Here is a 15,540-nt window from a genome sequence, read left to right as displayed (position 1 = left end):
ATCTAAGTCCTTGCTGGAAGTTAGGTCTTGAGGTATTTGAGAAAGACACTGCAGGAATGCACATCTACTTCAGGTAGGTGTACTGTGTGCTGAATATCTCACTTTAAAAAAGGATATTTGCTGTAATTTTTACCCTAAAATTATTACTTGAGGCAGTTCTGAGGCATTTCATAAAAGTCAGTCCTCCCTTTCTGACTGAACTTTGTCAGCATAGCGGACTGTTTTCAAGTTACATTTGTCTGATTGCTGGTATTAGTGGGGGTGAAACAACAATACTTGGGAACACTGATGCTTTGCTTGTGTCAGGCAGAAAGGAGCAAACTCCAGGTTTCTGAGGGCACAAGGTCCAGGTATGCTCAAGCATCTGTTGTTAAAGACAACCAGAGCGCTGGTAACAGTCATGTGGTGAGGGGAGATATCTCTGGGAGGTCAGCTTGCGTTTGACGTCAGAAAGAAGCAGGCTGGTGAGGAGGGATCTGCAGGGTGGGAGCATCAACTTCTCTCTACTCAAGGAGGAAGGGAAACGCTGCCAGGTGGACGTGGCTTGAGGCATCTGTTCCTTCATTCTCCCAGTCACTGTCCAGTCATGGTCCTTGCAAAGAAATCCAGTCTTTACCAAATGCATAAAGACCCCTGCCTAATAGCTAACTTCTTGTTGACTTTTAATGATCCTCCTTCAGCTGGATCACACTCCTCTACCTCTTTGTTAAAATATAATAGCTTTTGTAGAAGTTAGCGATTTCTCAGGGAAATGCAATTCTGTAGTGCTGGCGCCGTTCCATTAATCATATAGAGTAATCTGCTTGTGCCAAAAACCTATCAAGTGGAGCTGCCTTTTTGAGAGCTGGTGGGAATGTGTACCCAGTGGTGTTCTTGCTGGCATATGGACTTCCCGTGTGTGCAAGAATGGCTGGGGCATGGGGGGGTCCCCTTTTGCTGTGCTCAGAGTACACAGCTCGAGCAGGCTGAGCGAGCCTGGCAAGTCTCAGGACTCAAAGTCATATGGACAGATCTTCAGAAAGTTTTATAGTTAGGGACACATGGCCTCCCCAGCCCTTTTTCTTGCCCTCCCCTGGAATTTTGAGCATTCAGAAGGAAGGCTTAAGTCTCACTAAAATATAGACAGGAGTTCTTTCAGCCTTAAGCTCCATCAGTGGTCCTATACGTATCAGATGGGGACATTCACTCTCAGTGCTAGATGAGGGTAAGAAATACCTGCTTCCTTGGGTTATATGGTGAACTGCTGGCAGCGAAAGTACGACTTAATGTGACCCAGCTAGAAAATGAGAAAAATCATTTTAGTAGTAATGTTTATGAAGAGCTCGAGTGTTCAGCTTGATCATCTGGGAGAGTACAGAGCGGGGGCTCCTCTGTACTGACTCCTTTTTGGGAGGTGCATTCCTGTTGGGGATGAGCCTTGCTGTGTGGCAGGGTCCAGGCCACGTGTGTGAGAGGGGCTGTGCTGATGTCCCACCAGAGCCACCAACGGAGGAACAGGCAGAAAGCAGCAGCACCTTTGGGGATGGAGGGAGAGGAGACCGGGGACCACAACAGGAGTATGGGAAGCACACAGCAGCAAAGTGGGGAGGAAGTGATCAGCTATGCAAAGTCTCAAGGCACTGAACCAGGGCATGGAAAATTTCTTTAGAAGTAGAGGGGAGCAGGGCTTGGCAATGACAGATGTGGGGGGCAAAGGGAAATCTGAAGAAAATGGTCTCCACATCAAATGGGAGGAGTTGGAATGGGACCACACTCATAAATTTTGTTGCATCCTATTGTAGTAAAGGGTGGTTGTTGGTGCTAGCACAAGGCACTGCCCATTGGGAGAGAAAGGGGATGAGTTGCTACCATGTTTGACTCGTCCTTTCAGCTTAGAAAGAAATAACAGTCTGTGTATAAAGAGCTGTCTATGTATAACATGAAATCCTGTGGTGTTGCAATGAAGTTGCTGTGGTTTAGGAATGTGAATGACAGAGCTGCACCCAACCATAGCTGACAGCTTTCCTTCAGGTGCTATCTGTCTCTGTGTTGTGTTTGTTGGAGTTGCTTGGTGCACCAGGTGTTTCTGGACACGGCAAACTACAGTAATTGTGTATGACTTTTTCCTCCTTGGTTAGATCCGAGACGTTTCACAGCTACCTGGAGGACATCATCAACTACCGCTGGGAGCTGGAGGAAGGGAAGCCCAACCCTTTGCGGGAGTCCACTTTCCAGGAGCTGCCCCTGCGCACGCGCGTGGAGATCCTGCACCGCCTCTGTGACTACCGCCTCGATGCAGATGATGTCTTCGACCTGCTCAAGGTGCTTTAGGCAGCAGGAATGAGGGAAGCTGTGTGGCCACAGGAGTTGGGCCAGATCAGAATCTTCCTGGGATGAGAAGGGGTCACAGTGGGTCAGCAGTTCCCTTTCCTCTCCCATGCTTTGCACTGGTTTGCTCAGGACTTGGGCCCTTGTCCTGTGTGGATGTATCCATAACATGGGAGTCGCTAAGTAAATTGGCTTCTCTGGCTACTCCTTCTGCAAAGGGTGAATTTGGAGATGCTTTAATGGTAGTGGCAGGGCTGTGAGAGCCAAGACGGCTGCCTTGCTGAGGGATGCTGTGAGATGAAAGGATGGGGATGAAGTATACTGGGGGAGCTGGGGGAGGGTAGAGGAAGGGAAGGGGGGAGGGAGCTTCTCAGGGCTGTGCATGACTGTCGCCAGCACTAATTAGACCTTCCCTGTCAGGAGCACCAGAGATGAAATGTTAAAACGAGGGAGGCCATTCAAATTAGAGATGCCAATCTAAATCCCTCCCTGGACAGAGAGCGAACCGTCGCCTTCCCCCTGGAGTAACATTTTCCCAGCTCGGCCGGGAGGAGCAGCTGTACTGCTGCTGTGCCATGGTGGGAGGGGAAGGAGGGAGGGAGGGAGGTGTTTGCGGAGGGGTGTCATCATGTTTTGTGTGACAATGTGGCCGCTTTTCAACTTGTCACCGTCTGGCGGGGGGCTCCCGGTGGGCGCAGGGCTTGGACGCCGACAGCCTCCGCGTGGAGCCGCTGGGTGAGGACAGCAGTGGTGCCCTGTACTGGTACTTCTACGGCACGAGGATGTACAAGGAGGACCCGGTGCAGGGCAAAACCAACGGAGAGCTGGCTCCAGACAGGTAACAGCCCCCACACATCCCCCTCCCCGTGTCTGGGTGCAGGGACGAGGGGGGCACGGCCCAGCCAGCCCGGCTGGAGGGGGCTCCGCCTGACTGCTGTTGTGCCGGGGGGAGCGGGCAGGGGGGCCTGGAGAGGGGCAGCGCGGGCGGGACCGGAGTTGCCAAGCAGACTGGGAGCTGCCCCGCGCCGCGCTTTGTGTCGCAGCCTTTGTGGCACCGGGAGAGCCTGCTGTGGGAGCGATGCTGCCTGCCCCACCGCATTCCTGCCTGTCTGCCCCACACCGTTCCGTGCCATGCCGGCGGCTCCCAGATCAGGCTCCCAGCCAGTGGGAATCCCTCCTCTCCCCTCCCCGTCCTGTTGCTGCTCTGATTTAATCTCTCCTTTGGTTGGGTTCCTAGCAGCTGTTCCGATTTCCGTGCCCTTCTCCCGTCCTGCCAGCCTCGGTTCCCTTGCTCGGCAGATATTTCATGGTGGTTTTGCCGTTTTTCAGGGGATGTGGGGGGCAGACAAACACCCCAAATGTTCCTGGGAAAACAGGCAAGAGACGAGGGCGACCTCCAAAGCGGAAAAAACTACTGGAGGAAAATTTGCTGAGGTATGGAAGGGCTCTTCCTGCAACAGACATAAAATACGTACATTCCCAGAGGGAAGTATAATGTATTTCTGGGATTCCCCCAGTAAGTGTGTATATACCATGCAGCCATAATTTCAATGCAGCTCAGAAGTGAAGCAAGCTCAGACTTGGTGGATGCTTTGATCACCCTCCAAAACAAATTCTGACGGAGCTGGAAGTTTGGTGAAACAGTGGGCATCACTCTTCCAACCACCTCACTTCAAATGCAGTTCCACCGTGGAGTGCTAGGGAATTTGCTCCTGATAAAGAATACTTTCATTGTGTGGCTTGAAGCCAGAAATCCTGGCCACTTGAGTCCATTTAGATTTTGGGATGCTTCCCATAAGAACTGAAATACTGTACTTGCCAAACTTCAGCCTGCACCCTTCACTTTATAAAAAGTTTACAAAGCTATGATAAATATATGTGTGAATATGTATTTCAACTCTGTGTTCTGCAGTGTTCTTTTCATGGTTTTGCTCTGCATTGAATAATTGTGGTATTCCCTATTCTTCTCCTCAGGAACAGCTGCATTTCAGTGATGTGAAGTAATGTGCTTATTGTATCACTCCTTCTCTTTCTTTTTTGGTAGGGAGAAGGCAGAAGAAAACTTGCTTATCCATGAGACTCAGATAAGAAATGGTAAAGAGATTTTGCAGTATCAGGGGCTGATACCACCAGCTAATAAGGCTCTTAAATTATCAAAACCCAGAGAGATGCCTGAGAGACAACCCCAGCTTTTCTCAGGAAAGAGAGTCTTTCTGCTGGTGGTTGGGGCCAAGTTTGGAAGGAGGGGTTTGTGTTACAGACTGCCTGGCAGCTGGGAGCCTGGGCACCTGCAGGCTTCCTGTTTTATCATGGCTGAGTTTGGGATGAAGAAACCTAACCTACTGGGATACACTAGAATGTGAGGGCTCACCTAAAAAAGCAGGAGGTGAATGGTCCTCAATCTTCCAGGGGTGCGGTAAAAACACCCCTCTTGTTAGCAGGTGTGTTTTTTCAGCTGGGGGAGAGAGTGGAGTCAGTGATGCCAAGATAGGGAAGGAAGAACCATTTTGATCCTCCTCACTTTTTCTTCCTCGTGCCCAGTGGGTGGCTGAGAGTGGTAAATGATGTCTTGGGGGTTCCACCTAAGGGTTAACAAGGCAAAAAGCGAGTTAGCAACATGATGTGAAAGTGAGTTCGAGCGAGCTGGGACTCATTTGTCATACATGTGTATCCACTGGCTCCCACAAAACCCAGGGACTCAGCCTGCCTGTTGCCTCACAATAAAAGGCAAGGGTGGCATTGTCTTTCCCATGCCTCCTTCCCTTTGCCCTTTGTCTTCAGATTTCCTGGCTGCTCCGGAGCTGGGCGGCAGAGCCGGAGCGATGCGCGTGAGGCGCTGGGGGTTTTATCAGATCATTGTCTTCCAGCAAGTTGTGTCACTTCAGCTGCAGAGTAATCTTCTGCTGGCACAAAGCAGTGCCTTAGTCCTGTTTGCTATTGAAATGAGTCCTCCGTAGGCAGCTGGCAAGGGGATGAGAAGCAAGGGTACAGGCTTTGGGGGCAGGATGCAGGTAAGCTCCCTGCTGCAGGTGGGCAAGGGATGGCTTTGCGTAGCCAGAGCAGCAGAACCAGCACATGGCTGGACCTTTGCTCTCCTGGTTACCAGTCCCCAGGGCAGTCACTTGAGGGCAGGCTGAGCTCCAGGCTGGCCTGTGACCTGGGGCCAGCGCACGCTCACTCTGTGCCACTGCTGCTGCACCCAGGCACCTGAGAGAGGGCAGGTGCTGGAGGGAGCCTGCAGCTTTCCAGTCTTCCTAGGACAACCTGACAGCTTGCATGTTGGAGCCACTCGCAGCTCAGATGCACAAAGGGCCCAGAGTCAGGTTCAGGCTTTTCATTTCTTTATATTTTTTCATTGTTAGTTTGCTTGAAAATTTGGTCAGAAGGTACATGGCATCTGCCAGTGGTGCTGATGACCACTGCTTTCTTTCCAGGAGCCAGTAGTTAGCCCCAGAAAAGTCTAGAGGGAGCTGAGAAGCCCCTCAGCCTGAAGGTGTTTGATCCAAGACTTCCCCACTCCAAAAAAAAAAAAAAGGCCATAACCTTTTTTGCTTAGAGAGCATCCTGGGGCAAAAGCATACAAGTTGCAACCCATGAGGCTTCCCTGCTCTGTGTAAACATTTGTGGAGCAGGAACCACACTCCCCCTCTCCAGGTGGGTGTTCCAACCACAATGCAAGAGAGCCCTTCCTTTGCAATTAATATTCAAGTGTTTCGCACAAGGTGGAACAGCTCTCAAAGTGTCTTGGTGGTTGGGACATGCTTCAGAGCAGTGGGTGATCTGCTTCAATCCCACTCTGGATCGAGCAGGGATGGGATGTGAACTTTTGGAACTTCCCCCCCATCTGGCAGCCCGATGAACCCTGTCCTTCGCTTCCTCTTCTGCTCTTTCAAGTGCCTGCAAACAAAATGTTTCATTTGTGGGGAGCAGGAGGATTTTTTTCACTGCAGAAATGGTTTGCAGTACTCTTAAAAAAAAAAAAAAAAGCTCATTTCAAGTTACATTATTTCTTGATAGCTTTATTCTGCTGCCAGACTAAATCAGATATTTGCATTTCCCTATGTCCTGCTCTGGCTGACAGCCTCCATTACAAGAAACAAATTAAGTTCTTTTCTCCAGTCTGCCATTACTGGAATGTGGACTTGCTACAGGGATGTCACACTACCCGAGTGTTGCCATGTGCCACCATTATTTCTTCACCTGTGTGCTTCCTCTGTGTCTTGGCATCACTCTCAGTTGTCACTAGGGGAGGTAGCAGTGCTTCTGGTGCATGAAGAGAGCTTTGGGTCTATGGCAAAGGGAATGTTTTCCACAGCAGTGGCCACTGCCAGTGTCTTTTGCTTTTCCTGAGCCCTGAGGAGAGAAGGGAAGGGATCGAGAAGAGCTGTTAGTCATAACTGCTGTGGAGGTAACATCCTTTCATGTTTTTGAAGGGTCCCAAGGGCCTGGCCGTGGGACATGGTGGTTGCTGTGCCAGACGGAAGAGGAGTGGAGGCAGGTCACAGAGAGCTTCAGAGAGAGGACTTCCCTTAGAGAGAGGCAGCTCTACAAACTCTTGAGTGAAGACTTCCTGCCGGAGATCTGCAACATGATTGCACAGAAGGTGAGGAGACATGACATCCTGTTTACCTCTCTCTGACCGCTTCCAAGAGCGTGGATGCTTGCTGAGTGAAGGAGAGCTAAATCCAAGCAGCCTGTCACCCCGTTGTGCTCCCTCCACCCACAGCCTGCAAGCGTCACGGATGTGGGGGCTGTTGAGCTTGTGAATGGGGGGAAGACTCTCCCCCATGCTGTGGCAGGGCTGGAGTCGGTGCTCGAGGATCTGGCTCGTGATGGCATGGCAGCGTAGGTAGGATGGCTGAAGGGGTTACTGTCTTCAGCCATGTTCTGTGTCCCTTTCCTGCTAGCAGGGGATCTCTGTGCTTTTGAACTGCTGCGATTTACAGCCTGGCTTTTCTATGCAAACTGCCCGTGATTCCACTTTTACTGCCGTTTCTCTGCTGGCTCTGCTGAGGGGGCACTGGCTGCTTAGCTGTCCTAGCTAAGTCTGCTTTGAGCTGGTGTGTCAGAGCCCCAAAACTCTGAAAGGTATTGTCTGTCAGCTGAATGTTTTCAGGTGGGACAGATCTGGAAAGGGATCCTTCGGCTAGATGGCTTTGTAAAACAGGCTCTGCAGTCAGCGTGAAGTTCTTGGATTGAGTTCAGTTTGCTTGTTTGCTACCCTTGTAAAGTTAATAGGGATTTCATGGTCACTTCTAGCCCTCAGAGTTTCTCCTGCCAGTGTCACCGATGTGCCCTAATTTCCTCCACTCTCTTTTTCCTTCCCTCAATTCTCAACCCTGTTTCAGGAGAAGCGTCTGCAGCGGACAGAGTTTTCTCCCAGGTGGATGTCTGACCATCAGCCCATCAAACCAATCAAGCAGGAGGTGAGGGGGGGTGCGAGGGGGAGGACGACGGAGGGAGGCGAGAGCAGATGCCTCCTGGGGGAAAAAATAAACCGCAGCATCGCTATTCAGTGGGAAGGAGTCGCTTGAAAGTGCTTGTGCTGAAAGAGAGATGGGTGGTAATGCCCGTCAAAGGCAGGCTGACACCCGGGGTTTCTATGGCGAGCAGGGAGGTGCTGCCCTCTGCATCGCAGAGGTAACCGGCCTCGCCGCAGAGCCCGCTGCAGCTGCATATGGAAATCTGCGCTCAGTCTGGGGAATTCCACTTCAATGAAAGTGCTGGCACATTCGAGGCAGTTCAAAGAAAAGTTGAAGAAGGATGAGAGGGCTAGAAGAACCGGCTTACAAAGGGAAATGACAGAAATTCAGCCAAGGGGAAAACGTGAGGCTGCAAACACATGAGGGTGCAGATAGCGCCGAGGGAGAGAATGACTGATGCAGTACGGAGCTGAGCTAGGAGGGGGTCAGCTGGAAATGGAAGTCGCAATTTAGGCTGCTTAAAGAAATGCTTATCAAACTGCAGCCTTGTGGGCTCAAATGATGCTTTCCATGCCTCCTCACCCTCATCTCCTCCCCACCCCATCAGTGTAACAGCATTGCTGCTGCTGCTTGTGGGTCTGTGCAGTGAACCAGACCCAGGGAAATGACTGGAGTTAAATATAACCTTTTTCTTTGGTCGGGGTTATTTTTAACATAGATCAGTTTTCCGATCCAGTTCACCACGCAGCCCCTAACAGTCACGCCGGCACAGCTGGGGACACGGGGCCGTGGAGATGGGGGGTCTTTGAACTGGCAACTGCTACCCAAAGCAATCGGTCAGACAACACAGGATTAGCTTCAGAGGAAAAAATTGTCTCGATTCTATCAGGCTGTGGCATAATCTCTCACTGTAGATGTAATGGAAAAGCAGTTACCTGGTGTTTTGTCAAACCCTGGGAAATCAAGCTGCAGGGAATATGCCGCGTGAGCCAGAGTCAGGGGTTCCCCAAAACAAAGGAGAAAGTACTGTTCCCTCTGCAATAAATGTAATTACTTAGAACAGATAAATAAAAGGAAGGAAGATCCTCTCGTCGTGCTGCAGATAAAAGCCTGCCGAGAGGAAAACAAGACCCCAGCGATGGTCGGTTTGGGGCCAGAATTGCTGCCTGCAAAGCCCACCATGCAGGAAGCACAGGGACACATGTTTGTTCACAGGCAGCAGAAATCCCAGAGGAGGAGGGGAGTGGGAAACACATGGAGCCTGAATGATGCTAATCAGTACCGCAGGTGCTCCAGGTCTGCAGCGGCAGAGGGCTGTTAATTGCCGCCTGTGGGCCAGTGAAACGTTTCCAGCGAGCAGGGGGCCCTCCTGGCACCCGCTGCGCCGGGACACAGGGAGCCAGCCAGCGCCAGAGCAGTGATGCTCCCACTGCTCCCAGCAGGATGTGGCAGTCCTCCCTGCCGTGGGGGAGCCAGGGAAGGTGCCAGCGTGTCTGATGGCTTGTTTGTCAAGCGACGGTGGGCAGCAGGCGAGCCTGGGGGAGAAAAGCTCAGCCCGGTGCAGGTGACTCCTTTTTCCTGGCTGCTGCTTGAGTTCGAGATGTAACTGCTCCAAGGGCTCCTGATCCTGCGGGGGATTTCTCAACAGGTGGTTCAGATTAGCTCCTCATTAAGAGCCGCCTGAGCAGCACCCTCATTAGGAGAGTGCTTCAGAAACCTGAGCAGGGAAGGTTTGGCCGATGAGGGGCCAGGGCACTCAGGGTACCCGCGCCTTCTGGCCTTCTGCCCCTGAGGTCTGATACCCACTGTCTGGAGAGCAAAGCTAAAGGCAGGAGTTTGGCCCTTTCAGAGTCCCGGGGCCAGGGGACGGTGGTGATGTTGTGTCCTGGAGTGCTCTCTGCCGGAGGGAAGGAGGCAGTGATGCCTTGGTCACAGTGGTTTTTATCCTCTGAGTGGGGAGGAGGCTGGAGAAACATCCTTTTGCCACCTCCATGGTCAGGAAGGAAGTTTAACTTATGTTTGGTTCTTGCTTTTATCGTTCCAATGAGCGTCTGCTTCCACCAATCCAGGAGGAGTTTACTGGTTCATGTTTGCGTGGTTTTTTAACCCTGAGTTGAGCACACTTATCCCCAATGGACTTAGGTGGGACACCAGGCAGAGGGTCCCTCTGAAAATCAGGTTGTTTCTGTGCCTGAAGTGTCTCAAAGAGCCCGTGCAGCGCTGTTGCTGCCCTGCAAGTGCTGCAGGGAGCAAGTGCAGTTGTGGGTGTCTACTGCAGTCCTTGGGGCTCACTCTGCTGAGTTTGTGGTTTCTGCTTTTCTCTGCTTTCTAGATCGGGTGGGATGACATCCTCTCCTTCATTTGAAAGTGTTCCCTTGCTTTGTCGATGCCGTAAGTGTGGTGGGTTGATCTGGAGCGTGCTGTGGATCCTGTGTCATGCCATTAAAGCATAGGGTGCTGAATGTGCCCTGCAGGCTTGGAGAGGTCCTGGTGTGAGCACTGCAGCTTGGATGTTGTGTTCCTGTTTCCCCAGGACGTGAATGGTGGAAGTTGTATTAATCCAGGGAAAGGGAAGGTCTCACCTGTGTAGCAACAATCAAAAGAAATCAACGTGTCATGCCAGGCTGGCTTACATCTGCTGGTTGGAGAATGTAAAGGCTGATGGTCACATCCTCATTAAAATATCTTGGCATACCAAGTTTGGTGGCTGGTTCCTGCTCACCTCTTTCTCGTACTACACAACCTGACTCTTTTGGTTCCTATTGCAATTTAAAGATTTATCAAGAAGGTTAGAGTAAAACTGTTTGAAAGTGGTGTCAGGATCAGTTCTGAAAGGAAGTTGTTTGCAGCTCATGAGTAGCAAATCAGATGGTAGAGCTATTGAGAAAGGGATATAAAAAGAATCAAAAGTGGAAATGTAGAACTCAAATCTCTAGGTTCTTGACCTCTTGTACTTGTCGTAGTACAATCCTGGGCATCCTGGTGTTTGGATATTGATCGGGGATGAAAAGTCTGAGAGACAACTGGAACAATCATTCCAGGGAGCTGAGAGGGTTGCTTTATAAGAAAACATTTAATCTAACTGTAGAAAGGTGTGAGTGTTGTGTGTCTGAGGAAGTCCATAAGGTAAAGGCTGGAAAGTGCCTGAAGAAGAGGAGAATTTATGTTCACCCAGAAGAGCGTAACTAGGAATAATTGGATGGAATGAGGGGTTGAGAAACAAACTTCAGACTGATTGTGAGGAGAAGCAGGCTAATCTCAAGGCATCTGAACTCACAGAATGATTTCCCTGAGAAAGAGAGAGAAAAGTGATAACATTTTGATGAAGATATAAAATGGAAAAGAAGATAGGCAGAGTTCCCTCGTGGTGAGATGAACTTCTGGGTTTTACCTTAAAGTATCAGCACAGAATAGGTGGGTTTTTTTGCCCAATCTGCCCCTAAATGCAGGATATGGTCCTAATTTTGTCAGGAGTCCCATCACCCTCTCTTGGATAGTTCTCTGTGACTGTTGGTGGTTGAAGCATAATTCTCTTAATGTATTGTTGCCTCTGGAGACAGGGAGATGATGCATGGCGCTCATCTACAGAGAACTGGAGTGGGAGTTTGTAGGGCAGCACAGGGCTGTGTAGGGGAAGGGGAGGCAGAGGGGGAATGAATGTGCAGTGAAACCAGACAACATTTCTAGGCGTTCATCAAAACACCCCCAGGTTCCATTCCTGGGCGATGAAACAAGGACAAAATAGTAATCGTGGTGCCAGAATTTTATTTTTTTTCCTGGGGATTTATAGTGGGCCTGGAGAAGTTGATGGTCTGAGCAGCAGCCAGCGGACCCCGGCTGATTGCTAATCCTCAGGAAATTCCTTCTGCCTAAGTGGTGGTTGCTGGTTATTCCCTGAAAAATGAAGTTGGAGCAAACTGTATGTACACTGTTCTTTTCTGATTGATATTCCCTGCTGATAAGGCACACATATCTTGGTCACAGAGGTAGGAGTGGCTGATGGATGACTGATACCTTTGTCTTATAATTACATTAAGGTAATAAAGATAATTCCGCGCTTCCATATACATACCTCATACTTTATTGGAGAAATAGGAGCAGACAGTCCCTGGTCTGGGAAGCTTGCAGTCCTAAGTAGGATCAAACACAGCCTTGCAGCCTGCTGGCAGTGGGGAGGTGAGAAAGTGGGGCAATAAAGAGCCAGGTGTCCTTGAATGAGAGAACTGGTTTTGGGACCCAGCAGGAAAACTGTCCAAACAAACAAACGAGAGCCAGGTCAGGGGAGATTAGCACAGAGAAATTCTGAACGGGAAAGGAAAACATTCCTAATGATACCTTGATGCAATGCTGTACCAGACGCTTTCCTTACTGAAGTATTCTGTGTTTCACAGCAGAGACAGGTTTGGCGAAGTAGTCCTTTCTTCTCACACTTGCACTCAGAGTTCTGCTAGCTGGAAGAGGTAGAGGTGTTGTGTAAGGGTGTCAACAGCCTGAATCCTTTGCCCAGAAGGGAGGAGAAATGCACACAGTGCATCCCTGACAGAGTGGCAGCTTGTCTAACCCATCGCTTCTCCTTCCATTGTCCTTGTATCCGTAGGATTTCATTGCTTGACAAATAACTTCCCTTTCCATGTTGCTTTTCATCTAGGAAATCATTCATACAAATCCTTTTTTTTTTTTCCCATTTTTTTCCTCCCAGTCATTCATTGTAGGTGTGCTTTAATACTTCCTCAAAGCAAACCTGCCTCTGCTCAGCTCTCAACAAGCCAGTGCATTACAGTTTTTGGTGCACCATTCTGTTGCAGGTAAACCCAAATGTGTTGAGCTCCATGGAGAAGCAGAGGCGCAGAGAGGAAGAAGAGGAGCGCCAGATCCTTATAGCAGTGCAGAAGAGGGAGCAGGAACAGCTGCTGAAGGAGGAGAGGAAGAGGGAGATGGAGGAGAAGGTCAAAGCAGTGGAAGGTAACGTGCTGCCAGTGTGGAGATCAGTGTGGAGACTGAGATCTTGAATTAAAGTCTTCCATTTGCGTTCCTTCCCTGCCAGGCTTGCTAATGAGAATCTTTTCTTGCGCTTACCTCTGTTTAATTGGTTTGACTGTAGCTTCTTTTCCTTCATCTGTCCTTTCAGTGTTGGTGGCTGTTCTCAAGGGCACCTTTCCACTGCGTTGTCTTCTTCAAATTGTGCTCATTTTCTCCTTGCCTCAGCTGTCCATTTTTTTCTCCTGCTATTCATGTTATTTCTTGGTTCTGTCTCCCCACTTGCCTCCTCATGATTTCTCTGTGTGTAGGATTAGCTGGTTTTGCTCTCACTGAATAGCATTTGGTTCTTTTGGCCCATTGCATGATGAAAGAAGAATTCCCTTTGAGGAGAAAGGGAATGGGATAACATGGGAGTAGCAAGAGTAGTATTTTTATATTGCTACTGGCCTTATCAATTGGAAAGCTAAAGATGAAGGGACCAGGCTACACAGAGCACCAGAGGTGCCAATTTCAGGTGTTGGTCTAAAATGTTTACGATTATGAATTAAATGCTGATTTAAGCTGTTCTGCAACAAACAGCCATGTTGTGATTAATACATCAAATCAAGGCACAGACAGCAGGCAGTCAGCCAGTACCTGCAGGTGTGGGGTCAGAGCGATTCCTGAGCACCTTCTTTCTCTCTGTTGGCCTCCCTTATGGGGGATTCCCTTAGCTGCTGCTTTAGCCACGGTGACTGGCTGGGCTGTTGTAGTTCTAGGGAAAGGCTGAACATCCTCAGAAAACTGTGGCAATGTGTGGCAGTATCAGTATCATGAGTCCCAAAGTGGATAAAGAATCAGAAGAGGAAAAAAAGACTAAGTTCATGCAAACCTTGTAAACTTTCCAAAATGAAACAGTTTGCTACCAGATGTTTGGTAGGAGGCCAGATGTTGTCTAAGAATAGCTTCTTTTACCTGCTTACCTTTCTAACCTTTAAAACATCCCATTACTTCCTTGGTCTTCATGTATTCCTGGTTGCTATCCCTAGCTAATCAGGTGCTTTGAATTGAGACTCATCCATATCTCTGCCACAGATATCTGTTTCCCTTGGCAAATTGCATGTTCTCTGTGGTTTAATGCTTCATCTCTATAGACAAAATTAGTCTTGAAGTTCCACAAGAGCTGCAAAGATAAGTGTTCCTGTGAAATGGTTTTGTTTTGGTATGAGCCATTTCCTTTTCTGGGTAAGTGCAATCATTACATCATCTGATTCAAAGGCACCAGAGCCACTCAAAGAAACTGGCATGGGGTTGAGCAGTAGCCTCTTTTAAGCCAAGTTAGCATACATTCATGCTTTTATTGGCAGAGATGCTTTCACTTTGTTTTGTGCAGTTTCTTTCAGTTTAGTTTAAACTCTTCCCTAGTCCATTTAGGCTTAGTCAGGAGAAGTCTCCTTTTAAACTGGTGCAAAAGCTGTTTGCAAAGGTTATGTTGACTTGTTCTGTTAAATACAGTATTTTTATCCCTAGAACCAGCAGCTATCCAGGTAAAACTGGCTTCTTAATGATCTTTCCTTAGTGCCAAGCACACCCACCACTAGCATTTGCTGTCATGACAGTTCTTATGATGGAGAGGAAGTGATTTGAAAATGATGTCATTTGTTTTAATTGGTTCAGACTTGTTAAAACTGGACATCCATCAACAGAAATTTTAGGGTAACATTTTTCTTCTAATTTTCAGTCTGTTTGGAATACAATGTTAATTTTATGTGGCCTTCTGTAGAGGGGGGGATGTGAAATACAGGATGAAATATCTGCTCTCTTATGAATTTCACCTTCTTCTCGGTTTTGGATGGTATTCCTGTTTTTACATCGCATTCCGGTTTGAAGCCTGAGATTACACTTCCCCCAACTCCAACACACCCCCCCTAGGTAGCAGGTTTCCTGCTGGGCCCATCTGTACTCTCCTGAATTTGTAAGTTAAGGCAGCTTTCTAGATTTCTACCACAACAGCAGGTTAGAGTTTCCCAGTTCTCTTTCCAGATGCTGCTTCAACGTAATCTTTCACATATATGACTTTCTAGAAGGTTGAGGTACTTTTTAGGGCATTATTTAGATTTTGAAAGCTGCTGGGTGAGACTCAACCCAGGCCAACAGTAGGAGAATGAGCTCTGCCAGTAATCTTGAACACACAGTGTTAATCACTAGCTGTGGTAGAGGCTCCTGCTATTAATCCTAACTGAGATCCAGTACCAGGGTAGCACTCCTTGATTCCTGTCAGTTTATCAGGTCAGATCCTTGGCAGATGTTGGTGGATTTCCAAAATCTACACAATCTTTACCTCTTGGCTGCTGTTGTCATGACATTTTCCATTTGCTGCCCAAATAATTACGTCATGTTCTCCTCAGCTTTCTCAGTTAGGCATCCATTGCAATGACATCTAAAGATTGCTCATTTTATGAAAGAAGCATGAATTCTGAACAGTGCTTGGACAGACTCAGATATTCTCTATTACCTGCAATTGAGTGTTGACTTCTGGTCATGTAGTATTATAATAGATGCTGTTAGATTCTGTAGGACACCTTAGATACTCCCAGCTCCAGTGCTAACCTCAGTCTTCTAACAGGAAATTCAGGCTTTCTTTTACCAGTCTTTGACATATCTGGCCATGGATGTCCCTACAAACACCTTGTAGCTATTCCTACTTTTCTTGTACTCTCAAGCCACATTCCAAATTTGGTTTTGACCGACAGAGCAGGACAATAAATAAATATTTTTCCACCAGAGCTGGTACTTCTTAAGTAGTTGGCATTTTCCAAAGGCAGACCCTCTGCTAGAGGGTGTTAGATAA

The 15,540-nt window shown here is 48.6% G+C and overlaps 1 protein-coding gene across 2 annotated transcripts in view; it reads left to right on the top strand.

Moving 5' to 3' along the window:
• The window catches only part of LOC116442919 (cat eye syndrome critical region protein 2), a 101,047-nt gene that overhangs the window by 68,036 nt on the left and 17,471 nt on the right, over positions 1–15,540 (top strand). The window contains exons 3-9 of one of the 2 annotated variants that reach the window (XM_032106590.1): positions 2,118–2,301; positions 3,006–3,145; positions 3,637–3,741; positions 4,352–4,401; positions 6,741–6,910; positions 7,656–7,733; positions 12,536–12,692. In XM_032106590.1, the coding sequence (XP_031962481.1) occupies positions 2,118–2,301; positions 3,006–3,145; positions 3,637–3,741; positions 4,352–4,401; positions 6,741–6,910; positions 7,656–7,733; positions 12,536–12,692 (884 nt within the window). The remainder of the gene's footprint in view (positions 1–2,117; positions 2,302–3,005; positions 3,146–3,636; positions 3,742–4,351; positions 4,402–6,740; positions 6,911–7,655; positions 7,734–12,535; positions 12,693–15,540) is intronic. The other variant, XM_032106591.1, reaches the window with a different exon arrangement.

The sequence above is a fragment of the Corvus moneduloides genome, chromosome 4, assembly GCF_009650955.1.
Source record: "Corvus moneduloides isolate bCorMon1 chromosome 4, bCorMon1.pri, whole genome shotgun sequence".
NCBI classification, from domain to species: domain Eukaryota; kingdom Metazoa; phylum Chordata; class Aves; order Passeriformes; family Corvidae; genus Corvus; species Corvus moneduloides.
The sequence above is the reverse complement of the archived record's forward strand: the minus strand, read 5'-3'. Positions and strand labels throughout refer to the sequence as shown.